The 16,536-nt window shown below is 46.5% G+C and overlaps 1 protein-coding gene across 1 annotated transcript in view; it reads right to left on the bottom strand.

Moving 5' to 3' along the window:
- Positions 1-214: 214 nt before the first annotated feature.
- pdgfra (platelet-derived growth factor receptor, alpha polypeptide) overlaps positions 215-16,536 on the bottom strand; it is a 30,945-nt gene continuing 14,623 nt past the window's right edge. The window contains exons 16-28 of the mRNA XM_070446191.1: positions 9,790-9,884; positions 9,436-9,568; positions 8,881-8,985; positions 8,345-8,455; positions 7,885-8,038; positions 6,138-6,295; positions 5,653-5,768; positions 4,815-4,937; positions 4,523-4,634; positions 4,270-4,369; positions 3,899-4,004; positions 2,398-2,633; positions 215-2,169 (exon numbers count right to left, since the gene is read on the bottom strand). Of these exons, the coding sequence (XP_070302292.1) occupies positions 2,028-2,169; positions 2,398-2,633; positions 3,899-4,004; positions 4,270-4,369; positions 4,523-4,634; positions 4,815-4,937; positions 5,653-5,768; positions 6,138-6,295; positions 7,885-8,038; positions 8,345-8,455; positions 8,881-8,985; positions 9,436-9,568; positions 9,790-9,884 (1,691 nt within the window). The 3' untranslated portion in view covers positions 215-2,027. The remainder of the gene's footprint in view (positions 2,170-2,397; positions 2,634-3,898; positions 4,005-4,269; positions 4,370-4,522; positions 4,635-4,814; positions 4,938-5,652; positions 5,769-6,137; positions 6,296-7,884; positions 8,039-8,344; positions 8,456-8,880; positions 8,986-9,435; positions 9,569-9,789; positions 9,885-16,536) is intronic.

The following is a 16,536-nucleotide window of genomic DNA, read 5'->3' as shown; positions in this document are numbered from 1 at the left end:
AAGCCGTTAGAAAATCGGAAGTGACGTCAGCCAGGTAAACTAACCCTTGACCCCTTCTCTTACCTACCAAACCATAATTATAAACCACCTCTATAAAATGGTATCGTTTAGTTTTACCAGTTTTTATCATGGAGAATGTTGTGTGTGTGTGTGTGTCTGTCAAACATTTACAAAAAAGAAAGAAAGAAAGGGAAACAGATTTCCAAACAAGAGACACTATTAAATCATTTATTGAAATAGAAATCATCTGAATGTACATAATGCATAATGAAACGTTGAAACGGGAGGATCATTTCCGGGTATTGGTGATAACTACCTATAATTACAGATACTGTACCGTGGATTATACTTCATACCTCTCTTTCCCCCACTTCTTCCACTCTACATTCACAACGCTGTTGCCATAGAGAGGGAACCTCCCAGAGCCAAACCAAGCCCTTCTCTCAGCAAAAAGCCCAATCATTTCACACATCAAATACAAGGAAAATACAAAAAAGTGCTACAGTTTTAATGTGATCACAGAGAACATCACAGTCGACGGTAGAGACAGACGAAAGCAGTGAGGACAGCTGGTAGGAAATACTACAGGACTAAACATTAAACATACACATAATGATGTATGTTGCTGACATCACGTTATGTGTAGAAAACTAGTGTATTTAACACATGTACTTTTGTCTTTGTACAGGACAGCAAAATGGCTGTACATACGACTTCAGCTAAATCACTGCTACCAATCAGAACAACACATGCATAACGTCCTCTCTGATTTGGAAGATGTACCAGCTCCTTGGCTTTGAGAATCATGAGATCTGTCAAATCAGACGACTATGGTGTTTTTCCTCACTTGTTCTCTTCCTTTATCTGCAGTGAATAACGCTCTGTGTTTATTATTAACATCAATTCATTACTATTATTACAATGGCATAAGCTTGAAAACAACAATTATTCTTCCATGCTGTACTAATGCACATAAATGTACTTTGGCCCAGGTTCAATGTCACTCATACTTAGCATGAGTTCATTTTACAATTTGAATAAACAAATTCCCATTTCATAATTTACATAATGTAATGGATTATGTTCTATGGAGTCTAGTTTTGGAAGTTAGTTGTATTCTTAATTTAAAACCCATATCATCACCTTCCTCGACGCAGTATTAAAAAAATATACATATTTATATATATACTGTATATGCGTGATAAAACGTTTTTATTTTTTTTTAAATTGAACTGCTGCACTTATTTAGCTATTGACAACAAATGCTGTATAATTGCATATAAAAACATATACATAGTCCAGATGTTGTGCTTTTTAATCAAAGTATTACTACTGATTGTGCCAGCATCAGATATATTGTAGTTATAGATCATATGCTGCAGGTAGGTGAGTTGTGAAGTAAAGCTGTCTGTTGTGTAGCTGGCCTCGTACTGGTCTGTTTGCTGGCACTGGTGTGATGTGGTTTAAATAGTGGGTCTGTCTGTAGTGGTTCTGCATGGCTGAGATAAACTGCTGTTCATTCTGCTGTTCATTTTCACGCCTGATCCATTCTGATCCCTCCATCCATCCTTGCTTATGTTGCTGTTCGGAATGCCCATTACAATAAGGTTCTATACATTTATATAAAAATCTATCTTCCTCCATGTTCTCCTCATGTGCTCTTAGTCCCATCCAAAACTGACCTTCTATAGAGACTCAGTAACCACAGGATAGTGGCGAGTCCTCAGTGTCCCAACTATCCATCTATCCATCTATCCATCTATCCATGCACGTCCCTCCAGCCCCACAAGGGGTGCTTTCTGAGGAGGGAACAGAAGGCATACCATGATCTGGCCACAGACTCATCCAAGCAGTGAAGTGGTTTTTCTCTGTCCTCCTAAGAGGACTGGAGGTGTGTGGGGCGGGGGATGAGGTGGGTTTGAGATAGGGGTGGCGAGGACGAGTGGGTGGTTTAAGGGTCTATGTTCAGGTGTCTTTCCCCCCAATATCCCTCTCTCTTTGGCAGGCTTTAGGTTTCTCCAGGCCTGTCACAGAAAGCTGTCCTCCACCAGCTCTGAGTCCAGACACATCTCATCCAATAGGGTGATGTCCTCCAGGGTCTCTCCTTCTCTCTTGGCCAGCGTGGAGCTGGAGCCCGTCTCTATGGCACTCTCCTCAGACGTCTGAGAGCTACACAGGACAGACAGGAGCAGGTTAGTGTTACAAAACAGCTAATGGGAGTGGATGGGGTATAGTATACAGGAGTGACCATGAGTTAAATAAGACGGGTATCTCACTTGCTGGATTTGCTAGACAGGACTAGCACATGTTTTGGTGTAAAACAGTGTTATCAATCTGTACCACTTATAAGGGTCTGAAATGAAGATAGACATGTCTGACACTGAGGTGGTAGCCTACCTGTGGCGATTCCTCTTGCAGTACTCGTCATCAGACAGGGGGTCCAGGTCAGGGAGGGGGATGATGTAACCACTGTCAGAGCTGAGGCGCTGCTCGTCGAAGCCACTCTCCCTGTCTTTCGACTTGCCCTGGTTCTTATAGGTGATCCCAACGTAGGTGTCGTCATTCTCCACCTGGACCCTGGTCACTGCCGGGTGGTCACTCTTCAGGAACTCATGGTTCACCCTCTCGAAACACTGCACAATCAGAGAAAGAGAGGGCACAATGAACATCAACCCATCTAGTAGCATTGGAGCAGAATGTCTACAGTACCATGCAGAAAACATCGCTATACAGCTAGCTGTTTCTAAAGCCAAGAGCACTGTGCATATAAAGGAAATACTTTTGGCCTGTACTAGTCAGAGTTATTTAGTGCTCTGGTAACTCCCATACAGTACCTCCAAAACAGCTGCATCAGCTTCATAAATCACAAAACTCAGAAATCTGATGAATCCTAAAACTGATATAACACGTGAACCAGTTCAACCAGCTGTCATTGGGATGTGTGTTCTCACTCAGTCAGTCTGTTAGCCTGGTGGTGAGACCCATACAGTGAACCACATTTCCCCCACCCTAGCCCAGCCAACCTCAATCCGAGGTGCTAAAATGGGAGCCAGCTCCTCCACTCTCCTGGGCCATTAAAGCAGAGTAGTGGGGAGAGGAGGAGGTTTGATGTGCCACGTGTGGCGTGCTGTTTAATATGCTCGTTACGGTTAGCCTAGCCGGTGGACGGAGGCGAGACCTGGGAGCTGGGGCTGCTGTTGCCGCGTCACTACAGTGGTTGGGGCTGGCCACTGACCGCCAGCTGGAGCATTAGCATTCTAATCACCGCCAGGGCTGGGCTTTAACACAGCGGAAATGCACAGCGCCCACAGAAAAACACTCAGAAACACACTCGACTGGCAGAGCCCACAGAAACACACTCGACTGGCAGAGCCCACAGAAACACACTCAACTAGCAGAGCCCACAGAAACACACTCAACTGGCAGAGCCCACAGAAACACACTCAACTAGCAGAGCCCACAGAAACACACTCAACTGCAAGCCCACAGAAACACACTCAACTGGCAGAGCCCACAGAAACACACTCAACTGGCAGAGCCCACAGAAACACACTCAACTGGCAGAGTTCGGGGGAAGTGGTTGGAGTTTGTGAGTCTGGTTTTAGATGAACTTCTACACTTTATTAGTAATGTAGAACTATAACATGACCCAATGCTGGGGGAGGAGAAAGAGGATGGTTGACACACTTACTCCGCTCCTGGTGAAAAATAGGATCGGTCAGGTAAGGTAAAAGGGGGATGAGACTGATAGAAAGGAACATAAATGATAAGAGTGAAGAGTAGGTTCTAACGTCATAGGTCAGGGTCAGAAATGAAAGAGACAGGGAGATTAGAAAGCAGGTGTGAGGAACCCTGTTAGAGGCCGTTAGGTCAGAGGTCATACAGTAGAGACACCCACCCTCTTGTAGCCGGAAGGCAGCAGTGAGGCCACGCTCTCACTCAGGCTGAAGAAGGAAGGCCTCTTCTCAGGCTCACTATTCCAACACTTCATCATCATCTCATACCTGGAGGAGGGAAAACACACTAGTTAAACAGATAGAGCAGGACAAACAGTGCAGGGAGGAACAGCATGGTATCATTTAGTGTTAGAGTCATGCCATGGCATTGTACATCACAGTTTAGTACTGTGCGTTCGACTTTTACAGCAGTAGTACATGGCCTTCCGTAGTATTTTCATGTTATCTAATCCAGTGTTTCAAAAAGTGTTTTGGCATAATAATGTACACAACACAACATATAATAATTATATAAAAAAATATATGTACATACACATCAGCGGGGGCGTGCTCAGGTTTGGCCATCCTGTAGCCACTCTTGATCTTGTTGTAGAAGCTGGAGTCCACTACCATCCCTGGGTATGGGGTGCCACCTTTAACACAAACACACTGCCATCAGTACACCAGCAAACACCAGTACCACTGTCAACACACTGTATCTACACACTGATCTGGAGTCAGCCGTCTCACTAACATGCTGCTGTTAACGTGTCACTGAAAAAGGTCAGGGGTCAGCTGAGCTTCACCTAGAGAGAAGATCTCCCAGAGGAGGATGCCGTAGGACCAGACGTCACTTAGGGTGGTGTACATGTTGTCAAAGATACTCTCAGGAGCCATCCACTTCACTGGCAGGAAGGTCTGTGGTCAACACAGAGCGCAGACGGATAAAACACACTGCACTCGTATAACGGACAATACAATAGTGGACCATACTGGACTGCTAACATGAACAAGCAGGGGACAAACCACCTTCACAGATACATGTTTAAGCTCATCAGGGTACACAAACAGCCAGTATCGTCCTAGAGGAATACTCACGCTGCCTTTGGAGACGTAGTTGTTGTCGTGCATGATGTCTCTGGCCAGGCCAAAGTCACAGATCTTTACTATCTTCCCCTGAGAGAGCAGGACATTCCTGGCAGCCAGGTCCCGATGCACACACTACACCGCAAAATTCCGCATTTCATTCATCTCAATTCAATCAAAACACACATCCTTTCCTTTTATTCTCTCTCACCTCCTTGTGTTTAAAGGGTGGCTTTATGGCAACAAGCCAGCCTAAGACACGGCCTTGACTGACCACTCCGGCCCAGAGTATATTCAAGGATAATAACTAGGAGGCTGTTATGAGGAGCTTATAGCTGCTTTGTACCCAGTGTAATTCCAGGGTGTTCTATATAAAGACCTGGCCTGTCTCCTGAGCAGTGAGCTCAGCCTTCACAGGGCCGCTTATCACACAACCCCTGATTTAGCCAACCTCTTGGCTTTCACAGCTGTCATCAAGCACAACAGCAGCCCACAACCTGCCTGCCATCATTACCGTGGTTACCCATGAAATGTACAGTGTTGACGTGGCAACCGACCCACTCCCTGCTGTGTACCAACAGAGAGGACAGAACCAGCTTGCCAGTGGCTCCAGCTTCTGCTAAGCCAATGGAATCATGTCGCCACCACTTCCTTCTTTAGTTGCTAAGTCAGACCGTTAAAAGATGGATATGGTTTCCTAGGCTCACCTCTGTGTCTCTAGTTGATATCGTCACCTGTCTGTTGGGTAGCTATTCTATTGTATGACATCATCCCCAGCCCACCGCACTGAACTAACATCATGTTACCAGTCCCTCTGATCTACAATCATTCCCAGCCCTTGGTCACTCACGTTCTTAGAGGATAGGAACTCCATGCCTCTGGCCACCTGGTAGGTGAAGCTGAGCAGGTCTGTGGTGCTGAGGCCCTCGTTACCATCCCCTGACAGCATGTTGTCCATCTCACTATCTGGATCAGGAAAACACACAGACACACAAACCCATTTAGCTTCAGTCGGTCTATGAGTGAGTGAATAAAGTGTTTGTATGTTTATGTGCATGTAAATATAGAACTGGTTGCTGTAACCTGTTTATTCCTAATGGCAGGGAGAACGATGCATTATTATGTGTGCTACAATTACCCGCTCTATATGATTACAGGCCGGCCCAGGCAGGCCTACATACTGAGAAGGGTGGACCCCTCAACACAACCAGCACTGACTTAAACCCTGCACGTCAGCCAACGCAGCCAAGCCACACGGCGAGAGGGCAAGGAGAGTTAGATTAAGAGAGGAAGAGCATAAGGGAAGAGAAGGAGGCTGTCAGACTGTGTACTCACCACCCTTCTGTGATGGCGGGTGGTTGTATTCGGACCTCTGGATGTCGGAGTACTTGGAGGCATCACTCATCTCCAGCATGGGCACATACTGCGTGGTGTCTGCCTGCTTCATGTCCATGTAGTCCCCTTTACCACTCTCAAAGGACAGGATCACATAGCTGCATGGTGACAGGGAGAGAGAGAGGGAGAAGAGGAGGTTGGGAAGAGACCAACAACAGTCATGTTGGTTCTCTAAGAAGGCCCAGTGTACTGTATGTCGTGAGGTTCCCTACATAGAGGGTGTGGTTGATGGTCAGGGTGGTTGAGATTAAATCATGGTGTGGTCACACTCTGAAATGTGGTCATTGTGAGTCATCCGTCAACACAGATCAGCAAACACAGATGAGCTGGACAGAGACCATTAACAGGTGCCAAACAAGAGTAATGTGATTAGCCTGAAAGCCGAGTACCACTTCAGACACAAATTTGATTAGTGGAAGACGCCAGACAACCCCCTCAGCCATGAGGAAGCCTGGGGTAGGGTTACGTTATGTTACTGAGCGAGTGCAGTAAAGTGCTGCGTCAATGAGACAGAATGACTGAGTGGGGTAAAGGAGGAGCAACTGAAGAGAGGGACACACGACAGAGGGGTGGGTGTCTGTGTTTCCTGGCCTGTGTGTGAGTGTGCGCTCCTGTGTATGTTTTCGGAGCTGATCCTATAGCCCAGCTAGCACACAATGTTCTGAGAACCATATGATTCTTAGAGCTTGGTTGAGAGCGTGGTTGTCCTATCGTTAAGTTGCATACAACCTTCTGGGAATGGTGCAGAAAACCCAGCTAGCACATAACATTCTGAGAACCATATGTTTCTTAAGTGGGAATTTCAGTACTTCAGCATAACGTTTCCCACAGGTTTCATCATGGTTCTATTTAAAGTGACGTTCTGAAATTGTTCAGAGAATGTTAAGAAACAATGTTCTTCTGTGAGAATTTCAGTTATTCAGCATAATGTTTTCTGCAGGTTTCCTCATGATTATATTTAAAGTCATGTTCTCTGAACATTAAGAAAATGTTCCATAAAAAAACACAAGAAAACATTAGTAATGTTCAAAGAACATTCTAAGAGTGTTATTTAAAACATATACATTCCAATCTCAGCGTCAACAAGACTCTCTCTATCCTCTGTGTTCAGGAGTGTTGGCCCGCCCACTAATTGGCCACACCTAATCTTAATGAGTGCTTGTTTCCTTTGAAATGGGATCTGTTTGAATAGACTAAAATGAACAGCTTTGTATGAGTAAAAAAAACATGGTATGTTTGCCCCATCCTAGTGGCGCAGTGACTAATTCCATGGATAAAACACACAAGATCATAGGTTTGAATCTCACTGACGCCGTGCCACAATAAGCATTTTTATGTGTTTCCATGATTAATACCTAAGCAAATTAATTTCCATGTGTCTTATCTGTTCAAAACCGTTAACCTAACCTAGCAAGGTTATTAATTCTTATTGAAACATGTTCTCAGAACGTGATTTAATTACCTTCAAATAACCTAGAATTTACGTTCTCAGAACGCTAATAAAATCTTCCAGGAAAACTTTCAGGGAATCACAGTAAAATGTTCTCAGAACCTCCCTACAACTTAAAAATCTACATTCCCAGAACTGGCTAAATGTTCACTTTCCTTTCTCAGAAATGCGAAACCAAAAAAGTAGGTTGTCACAACTTCCAAGGAACCAAATGTGCTAGCTGGGATGTCTCTTTACCTCCTGCTGCTCTCGTCTGCAGGGTTGATGCCAAAGATGTCCAGGTCTTTCTTGGTCTTCTCTGGGTGCACGCTGATGAAGTTTTCTCTGTTCTTGTGCAGGTAGTTGACAAGGTCTCCATAGAAGCAGTACTCAGTGATGATGTAGGTGGGGCCTGCATGGGAACAGAACAAAGAGATAGAGACACAGGCGTCAGTCTGCTGGCTAGTCTTATCAGAGGCTCGTAAAGGCTAAAAGCAACGTCAAGAGGGCAAGCTTTTACACTCATAAAAACCCTATTAAAATACCACATCCACCATTGGCTCAGAGAGAAATGGCAATTTCCCTTCTTGGCTATCAAAACTGTGTGTGTGTGTGTGTGTGTGTGTGTGTGTGTGTGTGTGTGTTCGTGTGTGTGTGTGTGTGTGTGTGTGTGTGTGTGTGTGTGTGTGTGTGCGTTCATTTGTGCGTGTGTAGTCACCTGACTTGGTACAGGCCCCAAGCAGGTTGACAATGTTGAGGTGAGGGCCCAGGTGAGTCATGATCTTCAGCTCTGACATCAGGGCCTGTTTCTCACTGGAGCGGGCCGTGGCTGCAACGAGAAACAAATCAATCACACCGCAACTGTCAGTCCATCACACACAATCAATCAACATCGACAACACCCATCAATGCCTGCAATTGTTTCATCAATCACAACGTAAGGGAGCACACACACCGCACCGAATGTGGATCTGCCGTGCAGATGTGTGTGTTTTATGGACCACCCGCTGATGGACGTCTGACTGTCAACATTTTCATGTGATTCTACGTGTAGAATCGGTTTGCACTCAGTTGACAAATTACGGCCGGCACTCCGTTCAGAGGTGCTAAGTACTCTCGGCCGGCAAAGGCTACCGGTGTGTCTGAGCCTAAAGGTATTGTTGTGACTCTGATGGTGTTCAAGGACACAGCTCTCTCCAGGCAATCTCCACAGGCCTTAATGATCCTCTCTATAGCTGTCTGTGGTCAACTCACGTTTCAGCATCTTCACGGCCACCTTCATGACGGGCTGGGAGCGGCTGAGTCCGTATGCAGTTCCCTCCACCACCTTCCCAAACGCCCCAGAGCCCAGGATACGTCCTGCGGACACACCAAACATGGCATACGATCAGTTAACATGGAGTGTAAACAAATACACAAACGTAGACAGGCAAGCAAACAACAACACACACACACACACACACACACACACACAGACAGACAAAAACACACGTACACACGTCTGCCTCTGCCCTCTCATCAGTGACTTCCCCAGGTCCCCAGTGGTTGAGATTCTCTTTGATCAGTGAGTCACAACCAAACCCTAGGCAGCACGTCCCAGCCACCCCTGTCTGCCAGGCCAGATGGCCTTATCACATCTTCACTTCAAAGACCAGAGGGAGACATCCAGACCACAGCCTGACCAGAACACGACCATCAGACCATGGTGCTGTGACACTCTGACCACCCGAACATGGTGATGTGACACTCTGACAAGAACATGACCACAGTAAGATCACAGAGAGAGGAAGCAGTGCAGTCGGCTCTCACCCAGTACGAGCCCATCGCGAGAGAACTCCCATCTGGAGTCATAGGGTAGCTGCATGGGGTCCACGTAGATGTACTCATGGCCATCAGGGCTCACTGACTCTATCACCCTCCAACGGATCTCATAGCGAGGCTTCTGTAGGACAGAGGACATAGCAAAACAGATCAGTACCTAAGGCTCTAGGACACTTAAAGTGTAGATGAATGATTTAATGATTCGGTGAGTGAGTGAGTGAGTGAGTGAGTGAGTGAGTGAGTGTGTGAGTGAGTGAGTGAGTGAGTGAGTGAGTGAGTGAGTGAGTGAGTGGATGGGTGGGTTTGTGCTTGTGTGTGAGGGGCATTGATCATCTGCTGTACCTGTTTCCAGATAATGACCAGAACAATGAGTGAGATGATGACAAAGACCAGCAGCACCAGGGCAGCAGCAGCTACAGTCAGCTCTGAGTGAGGGTCTGTTCAGGAAGAGAACCACCACACACACATGAGATGGAGAGCACAACATGGAGAATGCCACAGAGAACAAAAATAACATGGAGAAATCAATGTAAGTCAATATGGGAATGTTAGTTTGATGAATTGAAAAACCCCAAATGAGGTCAAATATGAAGAACTTCAACATGGCAATCCAAATACCCTATTTAAATTGTATAGTTCAGCATGCAGTCTCACATCCAATCAGCCAAGCCAGTGGGGCCTCAAAAGGTGTGTTGAAGGGATTAAGGAGATGGGCAGGGTTGGGGAGGGGGGCACAGCTGGAGGGACCAAATGGCTTAAACTACTGGAGATTCACTTTTCACAGTAAAAGTCTCCCAGGCTAACACACAGCTGCACAATGACCATGTGGGACACGCTGCGCCACCACAGATAGCTTTACCAGACAGCTGCCTCAACACTGACAGCCCAGCAAAGTCTCTTCAATGCCTATCACTTTCAAGTGTCACAAAGGGAAGCAACTACAGGAAGAAACTAGCTAGTAAAAGAGGAGACTAGCGGAGGGAGAAAATATATCGCAGGCAAAATGGCAATCTAAGATACTGTAAATCCATTCACCACACTCTGCCAACCGTGTTTGTTGTTTAACTGAAGGAGGAGGTAAGTGTGACTTGGTGAGTGTATGTCTCACCTTGTGACACCAGTTTGACCTCCCTGCTGACGGCGGCCATCTCGTTCCTGGCCAGGCAGCGAACGGCCAAGGTGTTCTCCAGATGCCCAAAGATCACTCGACTCTCCAGCTGTTTGTCCTGGTCCATGTAATGTGTATATAACATGCTCACTTAGATCATTATAGTTATCTGAAACCGAATTACCTACCTGCCAGTAAAATTGTCAAGTTTATTGAAATTGTCATCAGAGTCGTGCAACTTGTCAATGAAATTCCTGATATTAAAATAACTGCTGTGAGGGTAGTGCGTGATGGAGACTTTTGTTCTGACTAAGTAAAGCCTGTGGATTCAAAAATTACAGATGATTGCACCACTACTCATGCTTTGTGTGCAACATGACCTCGGTAATCCTCTATCAATCGCAAGGTTTCCGCCACCTATCGTGACACTTAAACAGAAAGCCTCATTGTCCTTCCTAGTGGTAGGAATTTTACCTCTAAGCCCTTGGCACCCATGAGCAGTTGGCGGTAACTAGAACCTAGACTTCGACTCCTGGCTGTAGTCTCGAGTTAATTTCATCAACTATTTCCCATGTTTTTGAATCCCCAACCAGTTATAATGTCCTGATAACTTGCTGGAAACAGCACCACAAAGATGTTGTAACCATCTAAGGGTCTCACTGAGCTCAAACCCGAATAGACAGAGATACGCCAAACTCTAACATACAGAACACATAAACACTTAAACCTGTTAAAAAGGCTGGCATGAAAGTGGGGAGTAAGAGACATAGACTTCACTTTATTTCTCTATGAAGATGTGGCCATTAGTTAGATGCGTGATGTTGTCGATATGCCAATTAGGCGGCTTATGTCTTCTCCTGATGATCGCACCTGAATGTGTCTTTCTTTGTGCAGATATTGACAAGTCTCCAGATGTATGTGTAGCTTGTGACTACCTACAGCTAAGTGATGTAGAATTGGGGTGGTTTTTGCAATGGAACAGAACCAAAAAGTGTGTCTACAGGATAGAGACACCAAAGGCCGTCGGTTTGTCAAAGTCCCTGGGGCTTCCACGTCTTCTGATCACCGTCTAACGTAGTGCTCTTAGGGAAACGTGCAAACAAGCAACCCGTTCCAACAGAGAGGCTGCCCAAGCTTATTGATCTCGACATCCTAAACTAAAATCCCCTTAAAGAATAATGCCCTCCATACTATCCACCTCACATCATGTGGTATCCTCCCGTAAAGGCAAAAAATAGGGCCTATAATTTCCCTTCCTTGGCCCTTCTTCCAGACACTCATTGGGAGTGGGCTTATTGATGCCCGTGATGTTAGTCGTACCGAATACAGAGTTCTGCTAAGTTGTGTAGATGTGATCTAGAGCCAAACATCTGGTGCTGTCACTGTCTTCGTACGCTCGCTCATCCTGTGTGTGATTGCCAATCCAAAATCCTTATTGGAAACAATCATGAGTGATATGGTTTTGTTGATTCGCCCCAGTTAATAGCCGAGTTGGCTATGTGGTGATCATTGTTGTCTTAAGACATTGCCTATCCTTCAAAATAACATGGATATTATTACCAATACCACTTAGTTTAGATGGATTAAACCAAGAAACACTTGGGATTTTTTTAGAGATTATGTGTGGATATTAGCGCTGCTACTGTGTGGACTCTTTGAAAGTAGCTCATTATTCACTAAAAGCTAGGAGTGTAATTCAGTGTCGTGCGCGTGTCGGTGTAGTTTGTTCATATGGACGGCGTGTAGAAGATAGGGTCGGCCATCGCGCCTACAAGTAGAGTCGAGGCACACCTCTGCTTTCCAAGCACCCTGCTTGTATTGGATCGCCTGCTTCAACAATGTGTCCAGACTTTCATTTCTCTTTTCGTTTCTCTTGTCCTTTACCTCGGGATGTCCCCCCTCTATTCCTCCTCTTTTTCCAACTTCCTCTCTCTTTGCACCCTCTCTCGTAGAGGAGGAAGCTTCGCTTTTGTATTGTTGGACCACAAGTGGCGTGATTTCGGACGGTGGCAGTTGTCAGGTATGATGAGGAGAAAGGTTCACATCAGCTATTGAAAGCCTTCCGCTGCTCCTAAAGTCACCTGGTCTGAAAAAAAAGTTACAAGTGGCGTGTCTGAGGGTCAATCCTGACTGGTACAGGCCCCAAGCCATCATCCATCACAGATGTGATACAGCTAGTGAAATCGCTCAGCCAAAGGACCAGAACTCATGGTGAGTCGTATGGCATACTCTCAGCCTGTCTGACATAGGCCAAATTTTCTCTATCTGGAAGCGAAACATGCCGCTAGTGCATGCAACGAGTAAATAGCAACGAGCCACGCCGCTGTTGTGCTAGATGTCACTCAGCCGCAGGTGTCAATATTGCAGCTATCGTCCTGATCAAGCACCTGTCAACCAATATCCTCGCGATGTGCTTCCCCTGAACAGCTATCGTGTCTTCTCGATCACCCAACTTCGTCCCCTTGCAGCCAATATTCGATGTTCAGATCCTCTGAAATCTCACACTCTTCTGAAGCGGGGAGATCACACCGTTCAACCCAGCGCAAAAGGACAGCTAGGAACCATCGTGACGAATGACCTTGCATAGTCTCTCCCTCAGCATGGCGCAAACACCATCGTGCCTGCAGTTTCTCCTTTCAAGCCCTTCAAAAACGTGAAAGACGCCCCGCTGGGTGAGAACAACCCTCAAGCCAAGTGAAAATGCACTTTCTACTATGGTTAAAACATGTCGATTTGACCCGAGTTGTTTCTATCGTCAAATGTGGTTACAGCAACCGTGAATCCCAAAGTCAAGTGTTTTGTTTACATTGTTATCTCAAGGAATATCTCCTATCTATACTCTGACAATATGTCTGCCTATGGTGTGTGTCTTCCAGAACTTCAGCAGTATGTTCCAGCCAGCCTCACCGCCAGTGCATGTTCCCCAGAGGAAGGAGTGATTTTCCCCTCCCACACCCCCCTTTCACCCTACCTGCAGAGGCGGCAGAGCTTCCTGGGACAGACACCCCATACCTACAGCAACAGACAACGCCGTGTTCTAATCGAACCGTTGCACTCTTACCATTACGCCGCCTCTTCAAGTCTAACTATCGCCCGCTCACCCCATACCGGTAGTCATAGACTCCACAAGGTCTATGAGCCACACTCCGCATCACTACAGCTCTTCTCTACAAGAAACCACTACACCGTAGAGCACCACTACATCTTCTCTACATATATCCAGATGTGAAACACACTTTTCTCCTCAATCGCTACAATTAGAATATAGGAAATCTACCATGCCCTTTCTCACTCTTCCTAATCCCACGACTCCCCTCTTCCCTCCCTCGCATCCCCAGTCGCCCTTATGCCTGCACTCCCAACCATCACACCAACCCATGGATTAAACCAAACTAACACATAAAGCGATCCAAACAAACCGCAACTAACTACACGACAGCACTAACATCCAGAAAGATCCCCAAACACGTGACACGGACCCCGTCAACACACCCTTGCCCTCTATCATGACTCCAACTTACCAGATCCCGTGTCAATCGCTGAGTTTTTCATCATACCCAGCAGGCGTTCCAAGACCCCACGAGGCATTCTACCGACACAAGACCAGCCACCCCCGTGCTGGCTCTCAGTGCCGCCATACACCTGACCGTCCAGATATAAGCCACTTCAACACAGAATACAAGCACCTCTATAGGTATAACACTTCCACAAAGCCCAAGACGAACGCATTGAAAGACATCCACGGCAAGGACAGCCTCTTACCAGCAAGCCTTAGTAGGCGACACACACATCAAACTTCACTTGTTGACCACCCCATAGCGATTTTGAATATCGAAACCAAGAACCTGGATACCCTGGGAAAACTTCATAAACAAACGCACATCATACAGTATTATCATTCTCCTATTGGGAAGAATATATTCAACTTGACTTCAAAATGTTTGAACTGCATTTTCATCTGTATGATTAAACATTGGGTTTTAAAACCCTTTTCATGGTGCTTTAAAATGCTGATCAGAGGGCCATTGGCATTTCTTCACCCCACGGCCGCCCAACCCGCCGAGCCTTAGATCCCGATCCCGAGGCTGCGGAAATTAGAGAATGACCAAGGGAGATCGCAACAACATTGACGGCCCCTCACCCACGCCTCACCATACGAAAGACGTTCAGTCGCCATCAGCCGTCCCACTGCAGCTAGTCTGTCTCCGCCCGTATCCGATCCATCTGCAGAGCTATCGCTAAGTCCATAAACACCGAATCCAGCCCTAACATGAGAAACCAGACCCGCTCGACCCCCAAGTAAAAGTCAGTTTGACCCATGGCCACTTGTACTTAGTTTCCTATCGTGGTGATGGGGGTGAGTGGGGGTGTAGAGGGGTGGTGAGTCACGTGATTTGGTGTGTTATTTTTAGGCCTAGAGAGTTATCGAAAGTGGCCCGGGGTTGGGTCTGATGAGAAAGTAATCTTGGTTGGCAATGATCTTTTGGCGGGAGGTAATAACTGTAGAGCTTGCTCTAAAATACTATCCGGGGTGGTAACGGTGTTAGACATAATGTGTGAGTAATAATGTTCTATCTCCATTCCTCTCGGCTATGAAATAGATGATTTGGCCTATTCTGATCTTGCTCCAACGCCGAGCGCCAATTGTAATTCGAGTGTACAACAGAAAACAGCAGATTTGTGAAGTCGAGGTCAAGAGCACACCGTTCCAGGAGACTGACCATCCGAGGAGCTTCCCCTTTCCCAGCGCTCAGGTCAACAGGCTCAAATAGATGGCCTCCCTCTCCGAACTGCAACGTGGCAAGCTAAATAACCACACTAGCCCCGCAGGTCACGCAGACCAGGTGAGAAAGACTCCTCGACACACCTCAACAACACCTAAATACTCCGCCACATACACCATTGCTTTAAATACATGTCCAGTCAAGCAAATCAGGGAGACTCTCTGATTTTATTCAACCACTGACTGAAAGAAGATATACACCATCCTAACACACAACACTCTGTGGCCAATGGACAGGTTCCCAGTTCACCTAGATGATCAGTGCTATTTATAATCTCGTGTTGTTGTGCGATGTTAGTGGAAACTATCTCTTGTGACAGACCTTAAAACAGCTCGTGTTCATGAGATTTGTTCTGGCTTGCCATGATTAAGTTGTAATCATACATGTGTTTGGACCCTGTTTGAGGTACCAGAGTGTCTATCCCTTGGATGGCCCAAAGAGAGACAGGAAACTACACCAGTCCAGAGTGCAGAAACGGAACCAACCACCAAGCCACAACTCAGCTGCAACGTCAAAGGAAGCAGAGGAATTGCTCCAATCACTTTCATTGGATTTACCTTTATTTTCCTGGAGACTAAACAGGGCTCCCATCACTCCCTGACACTCTTTCTTTTACCCACCTCTCTCTCTCGCTCCCCGGCTCTGTCCTCTATTGTGGTCTGCCCCACTGTTCCCTCTGTCGTGCAGCTCCATCCGCATCAATGTGGACTATGGACAAGGTACCTCCAGCCATGTCAGCACAGGCCATCTGAGTTGGTATCGTCTGAGCATGCCCACTCCATAAGGAGTGGTTCAGTCTCGCAAAATGGAGACATTCAAACAGTAAGGGCCCACTCTCACGACCCTGCCTTCTTCCCTTCATCTCTCCATTCTATCTCTTTCAGTCCAACAATAGCCCGTTTTATTTCTTACAAGTTCACATACACCGTACTTGTACATTGTTCACCTCTTACCTGCCACTTCATATGCTAGATATGCCCAATGTGACAATTGTCATGGTATCATTTGGACTTCATGTCTTTACCCTCCCTCGACCTGCCCTGGCCTCGCCTCCCTCTCGCCCTCCCTCCCCCTCCCTCCCTCCCCCCTCCTCCCTCCCGCCCTCCCTCCCTCCCTACACCTTCCAGCGGCCCAATACTCGTCTCGAGGGGTGCCCCTGCCTACCAACAAACACAGAGACGTCACTGTGGAAGCTCA

Source organism: Salvelinus sp. IW2-2015, linkage group LG13 (genome assembly GCF_002910315.2).
Source record: "Salvelinus sp. IW2-2015 linkage group LG13, ASM291031v2, whole genome shotgun sequence".
Lineage (NCBI taxonomy): Eukaryota > Metazoa > Chordata > Actinopteri > Salmoniformes > Salmonidae > Salvelinus > Salvelinus sp. IW2-2015.
Note: the sequence above shows the minus strand (reverse complement) of the source record. Positions and strands in the feature narration are given on the sequence as shown.